This window comes from Pelodiscus sinensis, chromosome 6 (assembly GCF_052426305.1).
Source record: "Pelodiscus sinensis isolate ZL-2025 chromosome 6, ASM5242630v1, whole genome shotgun sequence".
Taxonomy (NCBI): Eukaryota; Metazoa; Chordata; order Testudines; family Trionychidae; genus Pelodiscus; species Pelodiscus sinensis.
Window position 1 is genome coordinate 43387179 of NC_143057.1, and position 23517 is coordinate 43410695.

The following is a 23517-nucleotide window of genomic DNA, read 5'->3' on the forward strand; positions in this document are numbered from 1 at the left end:
TCTGGGTACTTTATTTACTGCATTTGCAACCTCAGATAGTTATTTAGCTGGAATTAGAGTTGTGCAACAGGAAAATGATTTTGTGAAAGCAGACACATAATTAGGGGATATTTCAAAATGTCTTTTTTGCCTCTTTTCCTAACAGCCTAAGGATACCCAACAAGCACTTAGCAGAAAAGCATCTGCAGTAAATATGGAGAAATTCAAAAAATTTGCAGCACGAAGAAAGTGGAAAGTAAGTTATTCAGAAAGTCTGCTTCATAAAGCTGGTGATGTATGTAATGGCATTCTCTTCTCAGGATAAGCACAAATGAAATATTAATTTCATTGTTTTTTTTTTTCCCTCAAGTGAAGTTTACAATGTGAAACTTCATCAATAGAAAATACATTTTAGTACCAAATTGAAATATTTATAGTCTGGGAGAAGAGGAAGGAGAAACTTCTTGTGTTGATTTACAGTACAGGCAGTTCCCGAGTTACGCGGATCCGACTTATGTCGGATCCGCAGTTACGAACGGGGATTTTCTCGCCCCGGAGGACTGGAGCGGCGAGACGCCTGGTCCCGCCGGCCGCCTCTTCCGGGGCAAGAAAAGCTGCTCCCCGTCTCCCTGGTCTGCTGGGGGAGCCAGCAGACCAGAGAGACGGGGAGCAAACCCGCGGAGGACCCGGGGCCGGACCCGCGGCGCTTCCAGCTGATCTGGAAGTGCCGCGGTCTGGCCCGGGTCCTCCGCCGCTTTGCTCCGCGTCTCCCTGGTCTGCTGGGGGGGGGGGGGAATGCAGCTAGTGGCCCCCCCCCCCCCGCCCCCAGCAGACCAGGGAGACATGGAGCAAAGCCCGGGGCCTGTGGTAGAGCAGGTGGGGGCGCTGCCGGTTGGTCCCGCAGCACCGCTCCTTGGGGCTACTGGACCAACCCAGCAGCACCCGAGCTGCTCTGCCCCAGGCGTCCCCAAGTCAGCCGCTGCTGAAACTGACCAGCGGCTGACGACAGGAAGCCCGAGGCAGAGTTGCTCTGTCCCGGGCTTCCTGGAATGAGCTGCTGATCAGTTTCAGCAGCAGCTGACTTGGGACGCCTGGGGTTCTTAAGTTGAATCTGTATGTAAGTCGGAACTGGTGTCCAGATTCAGCCGCTGTTGAAACTGATCAGTTTCAGCAGCTGCTGAATCTGGATGCCAGTTCCGACTTACATACAGATTCAGCTTAAGAACAAACCTACAGTCCCTATCTTGTACGTAACCCGGGGACTGCCTGTATATTTGTAGGTGCTCAAGTACTGTGGTAGTATAGTTTAAAAAAAAATCTAGAGAAATTCTGTTCATTACTGAACTGAGAATGAATACTTACGTTATTGTGCATTGAGCTGTGTTCCTTTTATATAAAATGTTTTATATATTATCAAGACAAAGCAAGAGTGCATACTTACAATTTGAACAGCATTTATATTTTGATATTTATTTTTATGATCTGTTATAGGTGTGCATGGCACTGTTAATACGCAAGGAGGCTAGTCTTAAATGTAAAGGAAGCGACTGGAATTGGTCAAAAGTGGGGAGTGGTAACAAATTTAGTTCTTGGCCCACCGAGATTACCGTCTATGTCTTTACACTTTGAAAGACATGAAGCTTAATTTCTCAACTAAAAATGGGCATGGAATTGGCAGAAAGTATGGGTCGGTGTACAGAGTAGAATAAGTAAAGGAGAGAACTTCACTCTTTCACCACACATATTGAAAGACCAGCATTGAAACAAGGGAAGGGAAGTGATGTAGCATAAGCAAGAGCAAGCAGTAAGATGCATGAATTATAAAAGAGAATTTCCTTCTTTGGAATAGAGGTCAAGAAATAAGAAGATTTTTTTTTTTCTCTCTCTGAATTGGGCAATAAGAAAAATACTAAATATCTGGCCTCATGAATCTCTTTGCCAAGATTCAGTACCTGGCTTAGGTGAGATCAACTATGCTTACAAAACTTAAGATGCATGAGAAATGTCAGTCTTCTCTGGTGTCCAAGAAGAAGCGGTGTGTAATGTAGCATTTAAAGGAACACTGTCATATATTTTAGGTGCAAATTTAATATCACACATGTGCACACTTTAAAATGAGAAACCCTGATAGACGTCTTTCATGAAATTTATGCCCAGTGCAAAGGGATTTTTCGTACAAGTAATTTTTTGTTTGCATAGATTAAATGTTTATATCCAATTATTTTTCTACCCACAAGTGTTGTGCTGAAATGGATTAGTCTGTTTTTATTACCAGTCTAGAGTGAAACATACTGAAGTAAACAGCAGAAACAGTGGAAATTTTTTTTTTCTTTTCTGTTTTTTAACCATGTTCATTTTTGAAAAATGATCTTCCTATCATATCTTCTATTTGATGTTTTAAGTAAAAATAACTTTTCTTTTTTCTTTTTTAAAAAGCAATCAGTACGCTTAATTTCACTGTGCCAAAGATTATCAAGATCCTTCTTATCCAGAAGTAACATGAGTGTTGCTAGGAGTGATGACACTCTGGTAAGCATATGTTTTTATTGCTTGAATGCTTTAAATACTTTGACATATATCAATATGAATACCACAATATTTTAAAATGTGTATACCATGTACTGTTTCTGATATCGTGAAATAGATTCATGAAATTTTAGGCCAGAAGAGTCCATTGTGATCACTTAGTCCTAGCTCCTGAATAACAGATTGTAGAATGATGTTTACTGATTTGTTCATTGAGCTCAATTACTTGAAGTGAAAACTTTCACACCATAGTAGTTATAAAATAATTTGCAAATGTTTGTTGCATCTGAGTTGCTCAGAGTACTGTACAATACAAACCATTATATTTTAGCAAAAAAAAGCTTAGAATATTTAGAACGAATAAAAAATTAGGAGCGATGCTACAATGTTAATGTTATAGGAAAAACATGTGAGGCAAAGGAAATGACTGAGCAGGCAGTAACCATATCTTGAATAAGTAAAGCAGTCGGATGTAAAAGTGGGGGGGAAACTGACTTGAGATGGGTGCTGAGGCGTTGCACACCCAAGGTCTCAACAGTAAAGGGCACAATTGCTTAGCTTGCCAGCCTTGCCTTAGAGCTTGGAGATCTGTATGTCTCAGTCAGGAAACCAACAGAACCTTATAGAATTCCTTAATGTAAGAAGACCTTGTCCCTTGTACTAACAGTTATGGAATGGCCTTTGTTACAGCAGATAGAATGGGAAAATGTCTAACAGACGTTCTCTACAGTGTAAGTTATAGCACAGCTGTTCATTGGCAGGGGAGGAGGGAGAAACTTCTGTGCACTTGTTTGTGCATTATTGATTAGTGGTAGGGCCAGGAGGTCCCAAGTGAAGTTAGCATAATGGGGCTCAGCAGGGTATTACTGCACACTAAAAAACCAAAAGCAGACCGGTAGGAATACTCCCCTTCATTCATCCAATGTGGATATACAGGCAGTCCCCGACTTACGCGGATCCGACTTGTGTCGGATCCGCAGTTACGGACGGGGCTGCCCCAGAGTACACGGACTGCGGGACCTCGCGGTCCTGCCACCCGTGTACTCTGGGGCTTTCTCTGCGTCTCCCTGGTCTGCAGACCAGGAAGACGCAGAGCAAAGCCGTGGAGGGGCTGGGGCAACCCTGCTGCCAGAGCGCGCCCCCTCCCCCCCGCGGCTTTGCAAAGCCGCGGGGGGGGGGGCTCGGGCAGTGGGGCAGCCCAGGTGCGCCTGGGCTGCTCCGCTGCCGGCTTCCCCGAGGCTTTGCAAAGCCGAGGGGGGGGCTAGGGCAGCGGGGCACAACAGGCGCGCCTGGGCTGCTCCGCTGCTGGCTTCCCCGCAGCTTTGCAAAGCCGAGGGGGGGGCTCGGGCAGCGGGGCACCCCAGGCACGCCTGGGCTGCTCCGCTGCCGGCTTCCCCGAGGCTTTGCAAAGCCGCGGGGGAAGCCGGCAGCGGGAAAGCCCAGACGCCCCGCGGCTGTCCCGCTGCCGGCGTCCTCAGAGGCTTTGCTCCCCGTCTCCCTGGTCTGCTGGTCTCCAGCAGACCAGGGAGACGGAGAGCAAAGCCGCGGAGGACCCAGGCGGCGGGACCGCGGTGCGTCTCGGTCCGCCGCCCGTGTCTTCCTGGTCTGTTGGGGTGGGGTGGGGGGGGGCGCAGCTAGTATGCCCGCCCTCTCCCGCCCCCCCCCCAACAGACTAAGCTTTTCTCCGGACGCCTGTGGCAGAGCAGCTGGGGTGCTGCCGGTTGGTCCCGCAGCGCCGCTCTGGGCACTACTGGTCCAACCCAGCAGCACCCCAGCTGCTCTGGTCCTGATTCAGCCGCTGCTGGTCAGTTTCAGCAGCGGCTGAATCAGGACGCCTGGGGCAGAGCAGATGGGGTGCTGCTGGGATTGTCCAGTAGTGCCGAGGAGCGGCGCTACTGGAGCAACCCAGCAGCACCCCAGCTGCTCTGCCCCAGGTGTCCTGATTTAGCCGCTGCTGAAACTGACCAGCGCTGACTACAGGAAGCCCGAGGCAGAGTTGCTCTGCCCCGGGCTTCCTGGAATCAGCTGCTGATCAGTTTCAGCAGCAGCTGACTTGGGGACGCTTGGGGTTCTTAAGTTGATTCTGTATGTAAGTCAGAACTGGCGGTCAGTTTCAGCAGCGGCTGAATCTGGATGCCAGTTCCGACTTAGGGACTGTAGGTTAGTTCTTAAGTTGAATCTGTAAGTCGGAACTGGCATCCAGATTCAGCCGCTGCTGAAACTGACCGCCAGTTCCGACTTACATACAGATTCAACTTAAGAACAAACCTACAGTCCCTATCTTGTACGTAACCCGGGGACTGCCTGTACTGAGTTCTTCTGTCAGTGCCTTTTATTGAATGATGTGTTTATTTGCCGTGTCATGTCTATTATCTGGGTATGACGAAGTCTACTAAAGTCTGTTGTGAGTACTCTGGTATGGCACAGAGGCTCCCATGTTATGAGGATAGGCTTGCTCAGAGTCCTTTTATGAAATTACCCTTCCTGCTTCTTGTCACGTGTTTAGTTGTGCTACCTGGTTCCTGCACTCCATCTTCAGAAGTAACTAGCAGCTGCATACAGCGTCCTGATTCATAACCATATCCACTGTTCCATCCCTTTCCTCTAGACTAATGACAGGAAAAAATGTATAGGTAGGTGTTTTAGACCAAGCTGGATGAGCAAGCATCTCAGAGAGGTGATTAAGAAAAAGCAGAAAGCATATAAGGAGTGGAAGATGGGAGGGATCAGCAAAGAAAGCTACCTTATTGAGGTTCAAGCGTGTAGGGACAAAGTGAGACAGGCTAAAAGTCATGTTGAGTTGGACCTTGCAAAGGGAATTAAAACCAATAGTAAAAGGTTTTACAGCCATATAAATAGGAAGAAAACAAAGAAGTGGGACCGCTGATCACTGAGGATGGAGTGGAGGTTAAGGATAATCTAGGCATGGCCCAATATCTAAAAAAATACTTTGCTTCAGTATTTAATGAGGCTAATGAAGAGCTTAGGGATAATGGCAATATAACAAATGGGAATAAGGATAAGGAGGTAGATATTACCAAATCCAAGGTAGAAGCCAAACTCGAACATCTTAATGAGAGTAAATCAGGGGGCCCAGATAATCTTCATCCAAGAATAGTAAAGGAACTGGCACAAGAAATTGCAAGTCCATTAGCAAAATTTTTTAATGAATCTTTAAACTCAGAGGTTGTACCATTTGACTGGAGAATTGCTAATATAGTTCCTATTTTTAAGAAAGGGGAAAAAAGTGACCTGGGTAACTACAGGCCTGTTAGTTTGACATCTGTAGTATGCAAGGTCTTGGAAAAAAATTTGAAGGAGGAAGTAGTTAGGGACATAGAGGTTAATGGCAGTTGGGACAAATTACAACATGGTTTTACAAAAGGTAGATCGTGCCAAACCAACCTGATCTCCTTCTTTGAGAAAGTAACAGATTTTTTAGATAAAGGAAATGCAGTGGATCTAATTACCTCGATTTCAGTATGGCATTTGAGACAGTACCTCATGGGGAATTATTGGTTAAATTGGAAAAGATGGGGATCAATATGAAAATTGAGAGGTGGATAAGGAACTGGCTAAAGGCGAGACTACAGCGAGTCATACTGAAAGGTGAACTGTCAGGCTGGAGAGAGGTTACTAGCAGAGTTCCTCACGGATCAGTTCTGATACCATTATTATTTAATCTTTTTATTACTGACCTCGGCACTAAAAGTGGGAGTGTGCTAATAAAGTTTGTGGATGACACAAAGTTGGGAGGTATTGCCAATTCATAAAAAGATTGGGAAATCATACAGGAAGATCTGGATGAACATGTAAATTGGAGTAATAGTAATAGGATGAAATTTAATAGTGAGAAGTGTGAGGTTATGCATTTAGGGATTAATAACAAGAATTTTAGTTATAAGCTGGGGACACATCAGTTGGAAGTAACGGAAGAGGAGAAGGACCTCGGAATCCTGGTTGATCAAAGGATGACTGAGCCGCCATTGTGACATGGCTGTGAAAAAGGCTAATAGTCTTGGGATGCATTAGGCGAGGTATTTCCAGTAGGGATAAGGAGGTGTTAGTGCCGTTATACAAGGCATTGGTGAGACCTCATTTGGAATACTCTGTGCAGTTCTGGTCTCCTCTGTTTAAGAAGGATAAATTCAAACTGGAACAGGTACAAAGAAGGGCCACTAGGATGATCCGAGGAATGGAAAACCTGTCTTATGAAAGGAGACTCAAGGAACTTGGCTTGTTTACCTTAACCAAAAGAAGGCTGAGGGGAGATATGATTGCTCTCTTTAAATATATTTAGAGGGATAAATGCCAGGGAGGGAGAGGAATTATTTAAGCTCAATACCAATGTGGACACAAGAACAAATGGATATAAGCTGGCTATTAGAAAGTTTAGACTCGAAATTAGGTGAAGGTTTCTAACCATTAGAGGAGTGACGTTCTGGAACAGCCTTCCAAAGGAGGTAGTGGGGGCAAAGACCTATCTGGCTTCAAGATAAAGCTAGAAGGATTTATGAAGGGTATGGTTTGATGAGGTAACATGATCTTGGCAATTGACCTTTCACTATCAGTGGTAAATAGGCCAATGGTGGGAAGATAGGAGTTGCTATAGAGAACTTTTTTTCTGGGTGTCTGGCTCGTGAGTCTTTCCCACATGCTCAGGGTTCAGCTGATCGCCATATTTGGGGTCGGGAAGGAATTTTCCTCCAGGGTAGATTAGCAGAGGCCCTGGAGGTTTTTCACCTTCCTCTGTAGCATGGAGCACAGGTCACTAGCGGTAGGATTCTCTGCATCTTGGGGTCTTTGAACCATCATTTCAAGGACTTCAATATCTGAGATGTAGGTGAGAGGATTATTCTAGCAGTGGGTGGGTGAGATTCTGTGGCCTGCTTTGTGCGTAGATGATCAAAATGGTCCTTTCTGACCTTAAAGTCTGAGTCTCTTTGAGACTAGTGAACTTGTCCTTCTGAATTAGTCAAGAAGAGAAGGATGATTCAAAAAGGAGTTCTGTGGTTGGCAGCAGTATCAACAAGTGAAATGCACATAGGAGGGCATTCTTAGCTAATCAGGTTTTTTTTATATTTTGAATGAAAGAGGGATTTTGTAAAGACCTAAGATCAATTTGTAAGGTTCCAAGTGTACGTCTGAATATATTTACATTAAAATGAGGAGATGTGGTTGCAGCTTGTGTAGACATACCTGAACTAGCTTCGATCTAGCTAGATCAAAGGTAGCTCATCTGATAATAGCAGTGTAGCTATGGGGACATGGGCTAGCTACTTGAGTTTGTACTCAGGCTAACTCCCTGAGTAGAACCCTAAGCCCATGCTGTAGTTATGTGCTACTGATACTTGAAATAGCTAGCTAGATTAAAGCTAGCTCTGATACATCTATGTAAGCTACAGTCGAACATCCCAGTTTCAATGCATATGTCCCCTGTGAGATGTTGAGCACTTTCCTCTCCCATTGACTTTGCAGGACCAGCCCAGACAGTATATTAGACCCTGGGCCAAACAAGCTTTCTTTCAGTTTATGCAGGTGTGTGCCTTTTAGGTTTCAGCCCTTAGGAGCTGCAGTTCTCAGCTTATAAATTCAGAAGCTTTCTCTTTTTAGCTTGCTCTTCAAGTTTTAATGTGGCCTTTAGGAAATATCCTATAATCAGCAAAGCTTAAAACATTAATGTATTAAAGCGAAGTAAAGATTTTTTTTTCTGGGCATTAATAGTCTTAAAACTCAAAAATTCTGCCCAGACTACTTTGTTATCCATTTTATTCTGCCAGTGTCCCTCCTGTGCAAGTCGTGTTCTTACTTCCACTGTCCTTACTTTACCTTTTTACTTTTGCGCTATTTATTCTTTCAGCAATAGTCCTCCTGCTCCTATTGCTACATTTTTTTTTTAAACACTGAATCACCATTTAAGATATGTCACACCAGCTTCTTAGTAGGGAGAATTGCAGGCAAGTGCTTGTATTGTTTAAAACATACATAAACTCGGAATAAGGAAGATGAGTGTGGTTTAAAAAATCCGGCTCCATGATTTTCTTTTGTAACAGTTTTTGCTCTCTTACTCATGGAGATCTTCCATGGGAAGTACAAGGTTTTCACCTGCATCTTATGCTGTTGTTTTAGTTGCATATATTAACATGTTCTTATCACACCTTGCATCTTCAGCTTTATTTTTATTAGAGTAAATGTTTCAAATGGTGCTCTGGCATTTTAGCAGCATGACTCCTGTAAATAAGTTTTCCGGTCTCTCAGTTAAATGGCTGCATGGTGCTTTGAAAATGTAATTTTCTTTCCATATCCTGACAGGTGCTGGGGGAAGGATATTTTTACTATTGTTAGTTTTCAAAATATTTTTTTCCTTATTGACTATAAGGATGAGGAAGATTCATTTGTGATGAAAGCCATCATTCATGCCATCAATGATGACAATGTTCCTGGACTGCAGCATCTTCTTGGATCTCTGACAAATTACGATGTCAATCAACCCAACAAGGTATGGTGTGGATCTGTGCTGACACAAGTGTGGGGGAGGGCAAAAATCTGCTGCTTGTTTTGTGATGTGGCTTGTTGTGTGATGTGTGCTCAGTGATGTGGCTATAAAATAGAAATGTAATATTTGAAATAAGACTAAGTCAAATGGTTTGTAAACTGTCCTGGAAGAAGATTTTTTTTTTTTTTGTGAGTTTGTTGTTTATTCCTCTTATTATGGCTTTCATATCCATACCTAATTTTTCCCAGGCCTCTGAAATGTAAGAGTAGTGTTGCTTGAAAACTATCACAAAAATTAAGTTTTTGGTAATAAAAAGAAAAATCCTTAAAAGTTACAATTAAATATAACCACAAATATTTTAAGTTATGATGGAAATTGGTGGGGTGGGGTGGAGTCAAGGAAAGGAGTATTATTTACTTTATTTTTCATCAAAGCTTTCCCCCTTCTATACAAACATCACAGGAGAACATGCAGTCAAACTGTGTGCAGGACATAAGCAGGAGCTTGCTCTCCATGAGGGCAGTCGGCTACAGGGTGGGAGGAGCTCCTGGTGCTGTACCTTTTTCAAGGGGCATGTATGTGTAGGCGACCCTACACGCTGCAGTGCATAGGAAAGATAGGAAGTGGACTAAGAGGCCACGGTGTCTGAACCAGAAGGGTCTTCAATGACCCGAAACTCAAAAGCCCTACAAAAAGTGGAAAATAGATAAAATTACAAGAGGGGCAGTGAGTTGTACGTGCCCATGGTGCCCAGGCTCCACCAGTGTTGGGGCCAGGTCTCTTCCCCAGCCCTGCCTGCTGCCCCTAAATGATTTCCCCAGACCAGCCCATGTGCCTCCTCTGCTTTCACCTAGCCTGCATCCTAGATAGCAGACAGCTGCCCCAGGTCCCCTGCACTCACAGCCAGTGGTAGCAGCAGGTGAGGAAGGGAGTAGAGCCAGTGGCAGGAGGCCTCCAGCTCCCAAGCAGGGGTCTTAGAGTGGACTCTTTCTAGAGATTGGGTGAGTACCAGGCGGAGAAGGGCTGGAAGGAGTTGTCTTCTCTGGCTTGAGCCCTAAGGCAGCCTATCTGCTGCAGCCTGAAGTTTGAGCTCTTCATCCCCAGGCCAGCCCACAGCTTGCATTCCCAGCAAGAGCCCTCACTCCCACCCCCAACATTCTGCACCAGTCCTGAGCCCCTCTCAGACCCCAAACCTCTCATCCCCACCCCAGAGCCTACACCCCAACCCTCTGTCCTAACCCTAAGCCCCTCCCACACCTCAAACTCCTCATCCTCAGCCCCACTCCAAAGCCAGAGCCCTCCCCCCCCCCCCACACACACACCCCGGAACTTTACAAGGCAGTTGTGGTAGGAGTGGGACTCTAGACCAGTTTGGGGCACCTCCAAAAATTAAACCAGCCATAACTGGTTACATAGGATGAATAGAAAAGGGTAATAAGAAGCATTTTATGAATGCATGAGAAGCAAGAGACAGACCAAGGTCAGGCTAATAAATCAATCAGGAGGGAAAGCCTATAACAGAAAACACAGCAAAGATCTAAGTGTTAAAGGTCTTTTTTGTTTTCACCAAAAAAGATTAGTGGTGATTTGGGTGACTAACCTAGTGAGCATCAGTGTAAATTGGATAAGATCTGAGACTAAAATAAGAAAAGAACAAGTTAAGAATTACTTAGGCAAGTTAGATGTCTTAAGGCCAGACGGGTTGTGGCTGAAGAGCAATTTGAGCCATTAGTGATTATCTTGAAGAATTTGCAGAGGATAGGAGAGACCAGAGAACTGGGAAAAGATACTATATTTGCCCGTTTATGAAAAGGGGAATAAAGACAATCCAGTGAATGAGAGGACCAGTCAGTTTACTTTCAACAGCTAGAAAGATAATGAAGCAAGTAATCAATCAATTTGTAAGCACCTATAAATAAGGTGATAGTAACAGTCAGCATAGACAGGGGAAAAACCCCATAAAATCAACCTAATATCCTTCTGTGACAGAGAAGAAAGCCTTGTAGAAACGGGGAAACAATAACTGTGGTATACCTTGACTTCATTAAAGCTTTTGTAAACAAACTAGAGAAATATAGCTTAGACACACCTGCTGTAAGGTGGGTAGCTCACAATTGAGCTGAAGGGGCACTATAAAGTGAGGTCCCACAGGTCTTTGTCCTGGATCTATTTTATTCAATACCTTCATAATTGATTTTGTATAATGGCATGGAGACTGCACTTATAAAGTTTGCAGTCTGGGAGGAGTTGCAAATGCTATGGAGGACACAATTAGAATTAAAAATTATCTTGAAAAATTGATGAAATGGTCTGATTTAAATCGGATGACATTCTATAAGGACAAATACAAAATACCGCACTTAGGGACGAATAATCAGTTGTCCAAATACAAAATGGGAAATAAATGCAGAATGCTGCAGTAAAAGAGCTGGAGGCTATAGTGAATAGCAAATTAAATGCAAATCAATAATGTAATATTGTTGCAAAAAACTGAGAATCAGTTTTATAGGATGTATTATAGAAGCATGGCCACAAAGACAAGAAGTAATTCTCCTACTCCGTTGAGTACAGATAGTGCCCCAGTGAAATCTTATGTCCAGTTCTGGGGCCCAAGCATTGGGAAAGATGGGGACAAATTAGGAAGAGTCCAAAGAAGAGTAACAAAAATTATGAAAGTTATAGAAAACATGACCTATAAAAGATTTAAAAAATTAGGCTTGTTTAGTGGTGCCTCCAAGGCAGAGTGCTGGACTGGATGACCTATTGAGGTTCAGAGATTCTATAAAAGGGAAACTGGGAAAGGCAAGATATGTATCCTGTATCCTTGATGTGGTGTGGGTGAGAAAAGAGACAATCTAGATATTTCAGGGGGTAGCCAACTTAGTCTGTACAGGATAAACTTAAAAAACAACAAATGGTCTGGGTAGCACTTTATAGATTAGCAAAACATGTAGATGACAAAACATGCCATCTACATGTTTTGTTAGTCTGTAAAGTGCTGGCAGACCATTTGTTGTTTAAGTTTTAATCTGGATAGTGTCAGCTTTAATGTAGATATTGGTGTGGAGGGTGTTTGTTTGTTTTTGTTTTGTGTGTTTTGTTTGTTTTGTTTGTTTGTTTGTTGGGGAGGAAACATGCAAGAGGATTTGTTGGTGGTGAAATCCAACTATTGATAAATAACTTTAAAACTACATTAAGAGGATTGCAAGATTGGGAGCAAGATAAAATGTTTTAGTGCACATCAGACTAAATTAAAACTGTAAATGTATTTTAATGGTCATATAGTGATGTGATGTATTTACTCATTTATGTTTCTAATACACAGCTTGGAGCAGTTGCTTTCCTAGCATGTATTCTTGAAATCAGTCTTTGCTTTTGATAGCAACTATTTCTTAGTGCAGGTCAAGATACCTGCATTGAAAATATTCCCTTTGAATTCCAGCCTCTGGGCCTTAGTACCTCCTCTTTGAACAGTCTTTTTAAAATTAAATATGCATGGATATTTCACTTTGTAAGACTTTTTTTTTTTTAATTTAAAAAAAAGTTCAGGCCACAGAAAGAGAAAACAGAAAATATTACAGTAAAACTCCAGTTGTCCAGCACCAACTGGAACCCGGAAGTGCTCTGGCCAGCCGGACAATTGGAGCTGCTCTGTCCCTGGCTTCCCCAAGACCGCCGCTGGTCAGTTCCAGCAGTGGCGGACTTGGGGAAGCCCGGGGCAGAGCAGCTGGGGTGCTGCCGGGTTGGTCCCGCTGCGCCGCCCCCTCACCTGATTTCCAGCAGCGGCGGACTTGGAGAAGCTGGGGGCAGAGCAGCTGGAGTGCTCTTTACGCCGCGCAGTTCCCCGCTGACCCCCCCGACCCCTCATAGCCCCCCTTCCAGTACTCTGCCTTATCCAATAATCTGGCACCCCCTGGGTCCCAAAGGTGCCGGATTATAGGAAGTTTACTGTACATAGGTAATCTTCAATTATGTGTATTCAGCTGTTTTCTGAGAGAAGATGATTCTTACATGATTTCATTTCCCCACCCCACTCCCAAATAAATCCTGAAAATCATTTATTATATGGTCTCTGTCTGTCTGTTTGTCAGCCGACGGTCAGGGCAGTGAGTCCCTTATGACCGGCTGAAATTCTTTTAAATTGTGCTTGGTTCTGTTACAGCAACTGAAGGAGTCAGGTTAAAGCTTAAACAGTTACTATTTTATTGTTAGAGGGTAAACTTAGTTGTTAAATGCTACTACTGTGTTACAGATAACACAGCCACTACAAAGGACAGGACAGAAATTACACTAATAAGTCACTTACAGGTACCATGAAACCCTTTTGGTTCTCTGAGCTCTTATTAAATGCATGCAAAATACACATAGCAGGTATATATTCTCACCCCTGCGTTCCAGACTTGGCGTGGCCAGCGTCTTTCTCTCAATCCCTCGGGAAGAAGTAGGGCGAGGTTGGGGGTCCCACAGACCTCGGGAGACAATCAATACCTGCCAGCAGGTATAGATGATTGGAGCTCAAATGGGGTGGGCTGCTGAACCTCTTTTATACTCCTTGGGTTATGTAGGCTTCTTCCTGGTCTCAAGTGGCCAATTAGGAAAAATGGCTTTGAATGCCAAGTTTCCCACAAAGGGTGCAAAGCATAATTTACACCTGGGAAAATGCAAACAATGGGCACCTCTGGTATGTGATGGGCGAAGATTCCTCTCCTGGGACAGTGCAGGCGTGTCAATTACTGGTACTAGCCATCAGGGCGACGGGAGGCCCCGGGTCGTCAGCTAGACCATTTACTGTCTGGTTTCTGTTTATGGTAGAGTCAGGGACAGGCAGCACACATGTGTTCCCAGGGCATCAAAGGCTGACTGCCTTTCTCTTGCTCTACGGGGGGGGGGGAGAATAAGATGGGGTTCGTGGAAAACCAAGATGGGGTTTGTGTCTGGCTACACTGTTCTGGTTAGTTGGTGTCTTTTTGTTTTTGTCTGGCGATTTTTTTTTTTATTTTTTTTAAGGGGGGTGCAGTCACATGACATTGCCAGATCCAGTAGTACGCGCATCTGTACCCACTTCTTGTATTCAGGCTTCTAAATCCTTAGGAGTTTAAATAGAACTTCAGGTGCTCAACTCATTTGAAAATGAGGGTGTGTTTTAGCTGCATAAATATACACTTAGAGGCACCCTTATTTTGAAAATGCTTGCCTGTGTTTGGAGATTGCCTGTAGCTCATTTATCTAAATGTGACTTTCTCCCAACAATATGGAAAATCAGTAGTTGATTTGTAAGTTCTAATAGCTGTTTTAGTACTCTCTCCCTCCACATCCAAATCTCTCAAAAGATAATATTAAACTGCTCATGATAGTTAAGACAAAAGAAGACAGTGAAGAGCTTCAAAAAGATCGCTCAAAACAAAATGGCAAATGACATTTAATGTTGATAAATGTCAAGTAATGCACATTGGGAAAAAAAATCCCAATTATGCATACAATATGATGGGGACTAATTTAGTTATAACTACTCAAGAAGGAGATCTTGGCATCATTGTGGATAGTTCTCAGCAGTCAAAAAAGCCAATAGAATGTTAGGAATAATTTTAAAAGGGATCTCAAATAAGATAGAGAATATCTTACTTGCCTTTGTATAAAACCATGTCTTGAATACTGTGTACAGATGCAGTCACCTCATCTCAAAAAAACTTGGCATTGGAAAAGGCTCAGAAAAAGGCAACAAATTATTAGGGGTTTGGAACGAACGCCACATCAAGAGACATGAAAAAGACTTGCACTTTTCAGCTTAGGAAAGAAAAGACTAAGCTGGGAATATGATAGAGGTCTATAAAATCATAACTGCTGTGGAAAAAGTGAATAAAGAGAAGTTATTTACTTGTTCCCATAATGTAAGAACTATGGGTCACCAAATTAAATTAATAGGCAGCAGGTTTAAAACGAACAAAAGGAAGTTTGTTCTTTACACAATGCACAGTCAACCCATGGAACTTCTTGCCAGAGGATGTTGTGAAGACCAGGACTTAATGGGGTTCAAAAAAGAACTAGATACATTCATGGAGGTTAGGCCTATCAATGACTATTAGCCAGGATTGGTAGAAATGGTGTCCCTAGCATCTGTTTGTCACAGGCTAGAAATGGATAATAGGAGAGGGATCATTTGATTACTTAATCTGTTCACTCCCTCTGGGGCATCTGGCATTGGCCACTGTTGGAAAACAGGATACTGAGCTAGATGAATCTTTGGTCTGACCCAATATGGCCATTTTTATGTTAGTTTTATTCTTTGTTTTCAGCATGGAACACCTCCATTGCTAATTGCTGCTGGCTGTGGAAACATTCAGATGCTTCAGTTACTCATAAAGCGAGGATCCCGTATTGATATTCAGGATAAGGTCAGGATTCTTTTTTGTCATAATGAATTATTTAAGCACTCCTTAGTGCTAGTACCTTTTCACAGGAGACAAGTGGGTTATGACAGTTTCTTCTTTCTTTACATATGAAAAAAAAAAAAATCTATTAGCTAATCTAGTCATCCAATCTCTGCTATCACAAAAAGATAGACAAAAATAATTTTTCTCCTTTTTGTTAACTTTAGTTGGTACCAGTGAGTTTCCTCTCATATTAGTGGATTCTATTTCAACTAATGTAGTAAATTATTTCAAGTTATTATATATATGTAATCTTAAAAGGTTGTTTCTGCTTTGCAAAGTGTTTTCATCTAATTGGTTTCACGTTTCTCTTGTACTGATTTAGCCAGAGAGCTAATCTTAGCTTTTAACAAACTGCTACAGCATGATAAATATATTGCTTAATTACTTGTGCTGTCATTCTTATTAAAACACACAGGCTATACCAAAATGTCACACTTTGAATGCCCTAGTCTTGGCTTGTCTGAAAAACTTGTAGAGTTTTTTTTTTTGGTTTTGGTTTTGGTTTTGGTTTGTTTCGTTAACTTATTGTCAATGGATGAGCCTATTGTTGTTCAGCACATACTTCAGTGTGTGTGTATGCACTAAGTTGTAGCCTAGTGAATATCCGGAAGTGTTGTGTTTTTGTTCATGGCTTTTTTATTATAAAATATTTTGAACAGGCTGGGTCTAATGCAATTTACTGGGCTTCTCGACATGGTCATGTACAAACTCTGAAATTTCTCTGTGAAAGTAAATGCCCATTGGATGTTACAGATAAGGTAAGGAAAAAACGTTTTTCATTGTCTGCTTATGTTTTTATAAACAACTAATTGCGTTTTAGGGAATGACAGGCAGCCTACTGTTACTTTTAGCCATGCTAGCTAGATTACCTACTACAACCCTAACCTTATGCCATAAGAGTCCTTGTATAGACACTGTTATGACAGCATAAAATTGCTTTTGCCAATATAGCTATTTTGCTCAGAGCACTGGGACAAGCTGTACTGGCGAAAGCATTACTTGGGTTGCATAAGCTGTATCAAGTTTGTTGCCCAGGCTTTTTCTAGTGTCGAATAATAACCTAAATAAACTATTTTGCTTTATGGAAGATGTTAATTCCTGAATAAAAATTGTATTTATTTACAATATTTTAAAAACCAGGAGTGTTTACAACATTTAAACTGTATATTTGTTTAGTGTCATGTGGCAACTAGAATATACAGGCAGTCCCCGGGTTACGTACAAGAGAGGGACTGTAGGTTTGTTCTTAAGTTGAATTTGTATGTAAGTCGGAACTGGTACATATTGTAGGGGAAACTCTAGCCAAACGTTTCTCCAGAGCTCAGTTTTATTCTCCCACACCTCACTTCCCTCAGTCCTTTATTCTCAAGCTTTATTCTCAAGACCCTCCTTACAGCCGACAGGGGGGGCGTGTTGGAGCTGCCCAGGGGCGTCCGCGGGACCTAAAGCTGGCAGGGGCGGGGTGCCTTCCCCACTGTCACCGCCTCCCGCAGCGCGGGGGGCACTTCCCCTGCAGTGCTTGGGGCAGCGCCGGTTGAACTGCCTGTCAGGCAGCGCGTCTCAGAACAGGACCAGGTACCTACCCAAGAACAGGGAATAGCAACACAAGTGAGGGATATCTACAGGGTGAAAAACTGCAACGAGCATTTTTTCATTGAGCGTAGCGCTGAGGGCTGCGGATAGACATGGCTCTGGGACACCTTAAATTTCAAGCTGCTGCCTTTAAAGGCAAGCAAGGGCCTCTACTGCTGCTCTTTGTGCAGCCAGTGGGAGCCCGGCTGGCGGTGCACAGGAAAGAGCCGCGCACACAGCAATCCCCTTCCAACGCCCCACCCCACCCCCGGAGGCTCCTCCACAGAGCTGTGCAGAAACGGGAGTGCGGGGCACGGACGATCTCCCTTACACATGAAATTATTAGCAGGAAAAGCGCGGAGGAAGGTGGGGAGGGGAACAGGTAAAATGTCAGCAGGAGCAGAGTTAACCCTTCGCTGCAAGCAGAGGTGCCGGGGCAGCCTTTGGAGGCGAAGCACCGCAGCCACCCCCCATTGCCGCCGCCGCAGCCCCAGGGAGGGCGGGGAAGGGGTGGAACATTCCCCCCGAGCGGCGCGCGCCAGGCTCCCTGGCCAGGAGACTCTATGGTGCGGGGCCCCAGCAGCAACAAAAATGTCGGCGGGTGAAAAATGTAACCCATCGCCTGCCGGCCTCGGTGCGGGGAGTTTTTTAAAGTGGCCCCGGCAGCGCTTCGCACCCCCCGCCCACAGCCGGGCTCTGGGGCTGGGGCCAAGTGAGCCCCGTGCGCCCTGACCGGCCGCTGCAGCGCCCGGAGACCACAGCCCGGCGCAGGGCCGGGTGTTCAATGGCAGAGGCGGATTCCCCTTTAAATCTCCCTGCCTGCCCCTCCGCCCCCCAAGTCTCCCTCTTACTGGCTCGCGGCTCGCTCCTCGCCCTCCCTCTGCCTCCTCCTCCGAACGGGACTCCCAGCCCAGTCCCACAATGCGCCGGGCTCCCTCAGCGCCGCCTGAATGGAAATGCCGCTGCCGGGGCACAGCTAGTGCGGGGTGCCTCCCCCCTGTTGCCGCCTCCAGCGGCGCGAGGGGCGCTTCCCCCCAGCAGACCAGGGAGATGCAGAGCTAGCGCGCTCCCCCCTCCCCCAGCAGACCAGGGGGACGCGGAGCTAGCGCGCTCCCCCCTCCCCCAGCAGACCAGGGAGACGTGGAGCTAGCGCGCTTCCCCCCCCCCCAGCAGACCAGGGAGACGTGGAGCTAGCGCGCCGCCCCCAGCAGACCAGGGAGACGCGGAGCTAGTGCGCCCCCCCCCCCCAGCAGACCAGGGAGATGCAGAGCGGCTTTTCTCGCCACGGAGGAAGCGGGTGACGGGACCGCGGCGCGTCCCGCCTCCCGCGTCCTCCGCGGCGAGTATAGTCGCTCCGTGTCTCCCTGGTCTGCTTGGGGGGGGACGCTAGCTCTGCGTCTCCCTGGTCTGCTGGGGGGAAGTGCCCCCCGCACCGCCAGAGCCGGCGACAGTGGGGGAGGCACCCAGCACTAGCTGCCCCCCTCCCCCATTTGTAACTAGGGGTCCGACGTAAGTCGGATTGATGTAACCTGGGGACTTCTTGTAATTGGCTAGCTAAGAGCTGAGTAACACCTCCTGCCCCCAGCCCAGCCTGCAGCACGTGGTATGGTGGGCCCAGCCAGTTTGGAGTGGCCCTCAGCCCATGGGATTCCAGTTTACCAGTTAAATGTTCCTTTAACCACTCAACAGGATTTTACATCCCTAATGACAGCATAATAAGCTTCTCCTCAATCTTCAGATAATTACAGCCCTTCGCTCCCAGCTGACCAAGCAAACATTTTACCCTCCCTCATACACCTCTCTCCCCACATAATGGGGAGAAAAGATGGCTCCTAGAGCATGACTCAAATGTTGGATAGGGTCTCTGGAAAACTGTGAGGAAATAAATTCCAGAAAAGGAAGGACTTGACATTCAACACTCTGCCAGTTGCCCCCCACCCATTTATAACAAAGGAGCTGGAACATGAATGTCTACATTGACTGTATTTGTGGCAGTGGCAGTATGGCATGGGAAAAGGTGATCTCCAAGGTAATTGGGCCCAAAGCCATTTAGAGCATTAAATGTTAAAACCTGTACTTCAGATTCCACTCAGAAACTCCCATGCAGCCAGTGGAACTCAACACTGATGTCCCATTTATGGGAGTGTGATATACAGAATAACATTTATGTGCTTGCTCTATAATTCCAGTCTGGAGAGACGGCGCTCCATGTGGCAGCTCGGTATGGTCATGTAGATGTGGTTCAATATCTCTGCAGCATTGGGTCCAATCCCAATGTTCAAGATAAGGTGGGTGGTATCAGCTCTTCCTCCTACAGAGACATGAGTTTATTCAACATAAGTAACCCATAACTTATAGCCCCCTGGCATGTTTGAAATTGAAACTCTGTTGGTCTTTACCTGTTAAGTGGAAGCTATTCACAAATTGTGTGCATGAGAAAGCTACCATTATGCTTCTAGAACACCAGGGAGGGTATGTTGAAATGAATTATAGAACTTTCAGGATGGAGAGAACTGAACCTCTGCTTACACAGCACAAATGCAGGGTTGTTTGCAGCACTGTTGAGTTTAGCTAGCACCTGAACTGTCTATTGACTTTGCTATAGAGCATATCCTTCCAAAATTCTGTGACTTATAAAAATAAGCCGAAGTGAAACTCCTTATTTATACGTAGAAATTGTAAGTTACCAAATTTATATGAAACAAGTTACTTATCTAATATGCTACATTAGTAAACTCAGAGGAGGGAAATACATTTCTTTAAAGAAGATGCGCTTAACGTATTTCAGCTATTAATTGGAGTCTAGTGGAGGGGGGTGAAAAGAGGAATATATTATCAAAATAGCCCTTCAAACTGTTTCCAAGCTTGAGTGTGCCCCTTTCCTTGGGAGTTCCTTATTCCTACAGACAGTCTCGAGTCTTTCAAAATACTGTCTGCAATGGGAAAATGTGGAATTGACTTGGGCAGTCACAGAAACAGTCAGCAAGTAAAAGTTGCAAACCCAATCCTTTCTCTGTCTGCTGAGGCCAACTCTTGACCTGAATGTCTAAAGACTTCACCTGCTACTTCCCCAGTTGCCATGGAAAGCTTTGTCCTCCCTACTGAGTAAGTTGCCTGTCGTATGAGCTTTGGTATCTGCCCAGGCTCGCTCTTCTCTTGTAGTTCAGAGGAGGGGTAAGGAGGTTACATTTACAGTCCTACTGCCCTCATTTTTGAGAGGAGGACCCTTCTTCCCTTTTTAATTTTATATCTGCTTAATTGTTATAACCCAATGCATTTACAAAAGTATCTACTGTAGAACATTTGGGTGTTTCCAATTAAATTTATTTTAGCCTCGTAGCTTTGAGGCACAAAGAACTGAATGATAAACATTTTAACAGGTCTTGGGTTCCTTAGTCACTTTTTTGAAAATAGGGCTTATGCTTCTAAGTCACTTAGGTATACTTTAAAATCCTAAACTGACTTGTAGAAGGCAAATCACTATCAGAACTGGAAATTAAATACTCAAGCTCTTTCTTGAAGTGTTTTGTTTCAACCCCCTGACTAATCCCTAAATAAGTGAAATAGTTCCGTATAAATGAGGACATGTTTTCAAATGAGAGAACTGAGGTCAATAATTAGCTTCAGTTGCATGGAAACAGCAAGGCAGTAGTGCCAGTATTTGCATGCCAGTCAGGTATCTTATGTGTTTTACTAAGGAATTGGTATTTGTAGAATCCAGATGATTAAGAGACGCTATTGAGTTATCCTAATCTGTGTGTGTGTGTGTGTGTGTGTGTGTGTGTGTGTGTGTGTGTGTGTGTGTGTGTGTGTGTGTGTGTGAATTACACCCGCTTTCAGAAACTTAGCTTCACAAAGTATAATGCTACATAATTTTATAGGACATAACTTTGATAGCTTCCTTTTCTTCCCCCCTTTTTCTGGTCTTCTAGTACAAGCTGGGGGAATGGACACTGTTAGCACATAATTTCAGCTGTGTTTTATTTTATACTGATAGGAAAAAGAAACTCCTTTGCACTGTGCTGCTTGGCATGGCTACTACTCTGTTGCTAAAGCCCTTTGTGAGGCAGGTTGTAATGTAAACATACAAAACAAAGACGATGAAACTCCACTCCTGACAGCATCAGCTAGAGGTTACCATGATATTGTGGAATGCTTGGCAGAACATGGAGCTGACCTTGATGCAACAGACAAGGTTAGTTATGGGTGAATGAATCACATTTAGTCAGGAATTATATGCTGAAGAGATGAGGGATACAGGACTAGTTATACTTCTAAATTACTTTCCTTCAAATAAAGTATTTTAATGCTTCAAGCCATCATTCTTTTTTAAAAATAAGCTCTCTAATGGATTATAAAGAGAAAATTGATGGCTGCTTCTAAAAGTTGCTGACTGACTTTTTTGTTCATTCATATTGGAAATAACCATTCTATTGTTATGTCCATATTCATGTAATACCACCTGATTAAATCTGTTTCTGTCAATCAACTTTATAACTGAAACACATTCTTTGTACAGAAAATAACTGGAATGTTGACTCTTGTAGCTGGGAACGTGCTGTTCATTTTTAAAGGATGAAAGGCAATAGATCACTTACCTTCAGTACCTTCATCACTTACCTTCAGTACTCTTATGTCAGAAAATAAATCATTTGTTTTCTGTCTAAACCATAGCTATTTAAAAATAGCATTAATTCAGAATTATTTTTTCCCCGCATGACAATTATTGAAGAAAGCTTTTAGTTTCATTGTTTATATTAGCATTCTGGTCATAGTGGTAGTTATTGTTTCTATTGTACATAAACATTGCAGTTCTCTTTCTCTGGTCTGCAGTGTGTAGCTGCTGAAACATTTTGCTTATAAGAGAACTAAATGCAATCACCTTTGAGTCCTGCTACCCTCCCACTCCCAAGTTGTTTTAGAGACAGAAGGAACTGCACCATTCAGCAGCTATCCTCATTCTCTAAGCAGATTGTGTGACTTTTTTTACATGGCCACCTTCTGGCAATGAACACTTGTACTAGTATGTCTTAGCCACCATGCCATTTTCAGAGAAAAGTGTTGATTTGTTCTGACATAGATTTGTACCAGGAAAAGAAATATTCACATTATATATTATGTAATACATATGCTATGTGCGCACACACAATGTTATGGAAGAAAGAATACTAAAACAGCCCTTTCCCAGTCACAAAGAAAAAGAGCTTTTAAATCAGCGCTTTCACCCACGCATCTTCGCGTGACCTTAAGTGTCAATGTACCGTCTTTGTCCCTCAGTCTGCTCATTGATCACGTCTGCTCTAGGTGATTTCACACAACACGGAAGGCCTTATAGTCATTCTGAAGGAAATGGGGTCTTCCTAACACATGAGTCTGTAAATAATGAATTGTGGTGATTGCAGCAGGTAGAAGAACAATCCCATTTAAATTTGAACTATAAAAACTTTAGTTAAGATCAGATAACTGAAACATGGAAGGAAAAGATGGAACTAAACATTGCTAAAGTACAGAAGTTATCAAGGCCCAGGCCAAAAGAGATCTCAGCTGGCAGGAGGGAGGGGGGAAGCCAACCTTGGTTAAAGCTTAAATATAAAAATGCATAGCAGTTTAGAAAAATAGGCACCTCTAAAGGAGTCATTTGTTCATAACTTGCAATTTATACACTCCCCCTCCAAAGCTCTTTGAAAGTGCAAAATCTTTTTAAAAACAAAGTTCAAAACTTCAGCTAGTAAAAAGGTAAGCCAAGAAAGTTTAAAATATTTAGTTTCTCATAATAAACATAGCAAGGGGCCTCAAATTTTCAAAAAACACTTTTTAAAACATTTATTTAAATAAATCAGCTTTTTAAAAATTCCACTAAAAATCCATTCAAATATTTATTCAAGGTTGCAAAACTGAAAGCTACTCTTTATCTGGCCGCAAGCATCTACTGACAGCCTTAACTTCACATGCATCTGACGAAGTGGGTCTTTGCCCACGAAAGCTTATGCTCTAACACTTCAGTTAGTCTATAAGGTGCCACAGGACTCCTCCCCAGCCTTAACTTTGTTAGCTAACTTTTCAAGTGTTCTGATGCTTTCACAAAGTGTAACTTTATTTTTTTAAGTGATTTAATATTAAACATAAACAACATGAAAGTAAAAAGAGAAACACAAAATAAACCCCTCTGTCAATAATAAAGCAACTAAAACAATAAAAATTATAATTAAAATAAAAGTTTAAAAATTATAGGTATTCTTATAAAATACAAAAAATAATGCTGCTTACTTAAAATATTTTTAAAGCTCAAAAAAGGACACTAGCTGGGTGGTTTAAAAACAAAAATCAACCTAGCGCACGTGCATACACACAATCAATAGAAAACAATAAAGCCCAACTGTTAAACCCCTATTCAAAATAGGGATGTGAATGGTTAACATCACCCTTACTGGGTGATGCTTATTACTTACGGTCAACTGGCTGGCTGCCCCAGATCCTTGGGACCTGGCATGCCACAGGCAGGGATGCTGCAGC

At 43.6% G+C, this 23517-nt stretch overlaps 1 protein-coding gene across 5 annotated transcripts in view; it reads left to right on the forward strand.

Moving 5' to 3' along the window:
• Positions 1-23517, forward strand: part of DAPK1 (death associated protein kinase 1) — a 130704-nt gene that overhangs the window by 69292 nt on the left and 37895 nt on the right. For all 5 annotated transcript variants that reach the window (XM_075931798.2, XM_075931800.2, XM_075931799.2 and 2 more), the window contains exons 10-16: positions 146-235; positions 2416-2508; positions 8885-9004; positions 15295-15393; positions 16092-16190; positions 19194-19292; positions 21002-21199. In XM_075931798.2, coding sequence (XP_075787913.1) covers positions 146-235; positions 2416-2508; positions 8885-9004; positions 15295-15393; positions 16092-16190; positions 19194-19292; positions 21002-21199 — 798 coding nt within the window. The remainder of the gene's footprint in view (positions 1-145; positions 236-2415; positions 2509-8884; positions 9005-15294; positions 15394-16091; positions 16191-19193; positions 19293-21001; positions 21200-23517) is intronic.